The sequence below is a fragment of the Nicotiana sylvestris genome, chromosome 1 (assembly GCF_000393655.2).
Source record: "Nicotiana sylvestris chromosome 1, ASM39365v2, whole genome shotgun sequence".
Classification (NCBI taxonomy): Eukaryota; Viridiplantae; Streptophyta; class Magnoliopsida; order Solanales; family Solanaceae; genus Nicotiana; species Nicotiana sylvestris.
In genome coordinates, this window is record NC_091057.1 from 3,591,834 (window position 1) to 3,596,656 (window position 4,823).

At 35.4% G+C, this 4,823-nt stretch overlaps 1 protein-coding gene across 1 annotated transcript; it reads right to left on the reverse strand.

The window, feature by feature from the left end:
* Positions 1-2,242: 2,242 nt before the first annotated feature.
* On the reverse strand, positions 2,243-4,823 carry LOC138889436 (protein FAR1-RELATED SEQUENCE 4-like). Its single transcript, XM_070172745.1, has 4 exons — positions 4,535-4,823; positions 2,892-3,530; positions 2,785-2,828; positions 2,243-2,701 (listed from the first exon to the last, which is right to left on the reverse strand). The coding sequence occupies exons 1-4, from the start codon at positions 4,821-4,823 to the stop codon at positions 2,243-2,245; spliced, it is 1,431 nt and encodes a 476-aa protein (XP_070028846.1).

A 4,823-nucleotide genomic window follows, 5' to 3' on the forward strand; every position in this document is an offset into this window, starting at 1 on the left:
AAGAAGAGACATATATACATTCTGCCCAGGGGTTTTCTCATATGCGACCCCTTTACCGCACCTGAGGTACCGTATTTGTGGTCCAACCAACTGCTTCTGCGGTTTCTCATTAAAATTCCAAAAGTCGCTTCTGCGACTGGACTTCCGCATCTACAGCTTCGCAGATGCGGCCACCTCGACCGCTTCTACGAAAACTGCTCCCCAGCCCAAACTTCGCATCTGTGGCTTTTCCCCTCGCACATGCAGCACCGTACCTGAAGTTCCCAAGCCACAGGTGTGAAAACACCAGAAGCAGCACACTTTCTGCAATCATTCAAGTTCAAATCTTCCCGTTAACCATCCAAAATCACACCGAGTCCCCCGGGACCTCAACCAAAAACACAAACATGACCCAATACCTTGTTCAAACTTGTTCCAATCATCAAAACACCTCAAACAACACCAAATCTACTAAATCACATCGAATTCAAATCTAATTTTCTAAAATCTTCCGAAATACGTTTTCGATCAAAAACCCAACCAAAACACGTCCGAATGACCTGAAATTTTGCACACACATTCCAAATGACATAACGAAGCTACTGTAACTCTCAGAATTCCATTCCGACCCTCGGATCAAAATCTCACCTACCAACCGGGAATTGCCAAAATACTAACTTCGCCAATTCAAGCCTAATTCTACACCGGACCTCCAAAATCAATTCCGATCACACTCCTAAGTCATATATCACATCCCAAAGCAAACCAAACCATCGAAACTCATATCCGAGCCCTCTAACTCATAAGTCAATATCCGATTGACTTTTCCAACTTAAGCCTTCTTAAAAGAGACTAAGTGTCTCATTTCTTACCAAAATCACACCAAACGCAAACCAATCAACTCAACCACATAAAACACGGATAATGAAGCATAAAGAAGTAGAAATGGGGAAAACGGAGCGGTAACTCATGAGACAACTGGCCGGGTCATCACACAGTGGCAAAGATCACCACACCAAACTGGATCGTACGTGTTGTTATTTGTTATATAATTCATATGTACTTTAGATTTATTGTTTAATTGACTCCATATCTTACATTTTTCTTAGGACTGATTGTGGTGCATTCCTAATCAAGTATGTGGAGTTGTTGATGATGGGAAAGGATGTGAAGAAATTCCAACCTGAAGACATAAAAGACTTTAGAAAAGAACTTGCAACAAATCTTTGGGAACATAGAGAGTGGAAAAGAAATTCTGGTTATGATACACCACCAGGAAATGTTGGCGACGACTATGATAGTGAAAATAAAACTTGATGTCCGAAAGAGCTGTAGTTTAGTTGTAAAGAAAGTTAGTTGTGGTTGATTTTTTGTATAAAATTGCTGTAAAGAATCCACATGAATTCTGAAATATCTTGTAAATTCCTCAAAAGGAACTTTTATTTTGTTTGCATAGCATAATTGTTTGTCACAACTATGCAAAATTACAATTTCAGAAGTAATGTGAAGGCACCATGTTATTAATTTCTTTGTTTCTGTCAAGTATTGATTTGTCCATTGAGCTTGTAAGTATTAGTTCAGGACCAAGTGTAATTGAACTTCAGGACCAAGTATCCTTAACTTTTGAACTTGAAACTCAAACTTCAGGGCCAAGTGTCCTTAACTTTTGAACTTGAAATTCTAAGTTCAGGACCATGTGTCCTCAACTTTTGAAATTGAATCCTTAACTTTTGAACTTGGAACTCAAACTTCAGGACCAAGTGTCCTTATTTTTTGTACTTGGAACTATAAGTTAAGGACCAGTGTCCTTAACTTTTCAACTTGTAAGTCAAAGTTAAGTACTGCATGTCCTTAACTTTTGAAATTTGTACTCAAAGTTAAGGACTGTATGTCCTTGTCTTTTGAACTTGTAAGTCAAAGTTAAGGAATGTTTGTCCTTAAATTTTGAAATTTGAACTCAAACTTAAGGATTGTGTGTCCTTTACTTTTGAACTTTGACTCAAAGTTAAGGACTGCATGTCCTTCACTTTTGAACTTTAAACTCAAACTTAAGGACTGCATGTCCTTAACTTTTGAACCTGTAAGTCAAACTTAAGGACTGTATGTCCTTAACTTTTGAATTTTGAACTCAAAAGAAACAAAAAGAACGTAATTAGAAAGAAATTTTGAAAATTTAGACATCTGCTCAAATAAGAATAATCTAAATGAATCCAATTTATAGCAAAAACTTAAAAGAGTTGATAAACATAAGTGGATATATATATTATTCTCTATGCTTTCTTGAAAATAGATGGACTGCAGGAGAATATATACAAGTTGTTCTATTATGACCAATTCTTCTGCAGCAACCACATTTGAATGTTATTTTTGATGACTCGGTAGCTGGAATATGCCTTTTCTTCTGCCTTCTACCTGGTGGCACTTTGAAATCTGGAGGTTTAGCAATTTGTGACTTAACACTCTCTGGTACAATCCAAGAATCAGTATGTCCTACAAGATGTATTCGCCTTTCATATATTTTCAGCCAAGATTCCTTTAAGTACCAGTGCGAGCAAAAGTTGGACTTCTTGATGTTTCTCTTCTCGATAACTACAATTGCATGTATGCATGGTAATTCATCAAATTGAAACTGAAAACAATCACATGTTCTTTTGTTTAAGTCCACCAAGAATGTTATTCCTTCTTCTTCAACTCTAGAATGCCATGAATCAACAGGGAAGACCTTCAATGTTAAAAAATTATAAGTTAGCACATTATGTTAAATTATATTAAAATAATAACCTAAACATAGTACATAATACTTACATTCAAAGTAAATGCTAAATCTATCTTTTTCTTCAATTCCTCCTCTACCCAACAAGAAACATCATAAAAAGTTCTTTATGCTTCATTTCTTCTTTCATAAAACCAACGTTGTAGCTTCACTTGAATGAAATCCATCATTCTTAATATAGGCAGCTCCCGTGCTTCTAATAGGACAGAATTCATTGACTCAACTATGTTTGTTATGAGCATGTCATATCTTCGTTGTGGACTACAAGAACGTGCCCACCTTTCTGGTGGTTCTTCCATCAAGTAGTCATAAGTCTTCTTATCTACTTTTGCTATATCTGACATGTAAAGATCAAATTCTTTGCGCCTGTATACTCTTGCAGCACTTTGAAAAAGTTTTATGACCTTACTTTTCACTTTCCTTCGCTTTAGGTTGTGCTCCAAATGATAGATACAAATCCCATGGTGGCTTTCAGGATATACTTTTGCGATGGCATATGCAATAGCTTGATGCCTATCTGATAAAAAAATTAAATTCTCACGGCTCCCAATTGCATTGCGAAGCTCACTAAAGTACCACTCATAGGAATTGTTATTTTCAGATTCTGCTATTCCAAAGGCTAGTGGGAAAATTTGGTTATTTGCATCCTTTGAAACTGAAATCATTAAAACACCACGAAATTTTGACTTCAAAAAAGTTGAATCAATAGAAATCACTAGTCTACAATGATTCCAACCAGATATTGATGATCCATATGCATAAAACATATAAAAAAACCCTGAAAATACAGTATAAAATAAGGTTAACAGAAGTTAAGGACAGGCAATCCTTGACTTAGACTAACAAGGTCAAAAGTTAAGGATAGGTAGTCCTGAACCTTAGGTTACAAGGCCAAAAGTTAAGGACAAGTAGTCCTGAAGTTAGATTAACAAGGTCAAAAGTTAAGGACACGCAGTCCTTAACTTAGAGTTACAAGTTATAAAGTTAAGGACATGCAGTCCTTAACTTAGAGTTACAAGTTATAAAGTTAAGGACATGTAGTCCTTAACTTTGAGTTCAAAGTTTAAAAGTTAAGTACATGAAGTCCTTAACTTAGACTAACAAGGTCAAAAGTTAAGGTCACCATGTCCTTAATTTTATCACTTGCAACTCTAAGTTAAGGACCAAGTGTCCTTAACTTTTTGACTGCACACATAAAAGTTAAGGACATGCAGTCCTTAACTTTTTAACTGGTTAAAGACAGTATGTCCTAAAGTTTATAAAATAGACTAATAAATTCTTTTTTGATTGTTTACCTGTTGTTGTCATATATCTTTATGTTAGTATATGTTCCCGGGTTTTTACTTCTCATCATATACAAGTATGAAGACAATAATTCATAATTCTCTTCAGGAGTTCCTCTTATTAAAGTGTAAGCACATTGAATAGCACGCCACACCTTGTGATACCTAATGTTTAGTCCATGCAATTTTTGCATTTCTGCCATGACAAAAGCTGGTGTAACTTCAAACCTTGGGTCTCAAAGATTGTCGATAATGTAACCACTAATCAACTTTAAAGTTGCATGCCTTTGATCAGCTTTCATAGTATTAACAGAGCAGTCATGATTTTTCTCAATCTTTACTATCTTAAACAGTGTTGAATCTTTAATTCTGAAAGCACGCACACACCACCCACACCTATTATCATTGCATTTCAATGAATATCTTGTTGAGCTTGATCTAACAACCTTGAATTCAAAATATCCTTTAATTGCTATATTCGAAAATCAGTTAATTATACTCTTCTTTTTGTCAAATATTAATCCCACTTTTATTTCATCCAACGAAGCATTTTCTCTTAATATCGTAGTTGGGGATTCTTTTTTTTTCAAATTTGACCTTCGTCTAGTTAGTTGAGTAGAGGTTTTTTCAGCAACTTCTTCGATTACCAGTGCACTCTCTAAGACTTGAATACCCAAAGCTTGTTCGTTGTCAATCTCTATAATGCTTTGTCCTTCTACTTGAATAGAATCAAATGTTTGAAACACCTCTTCAGCTATTGGTTGAGCTTCAACCATATCTATTTCCAT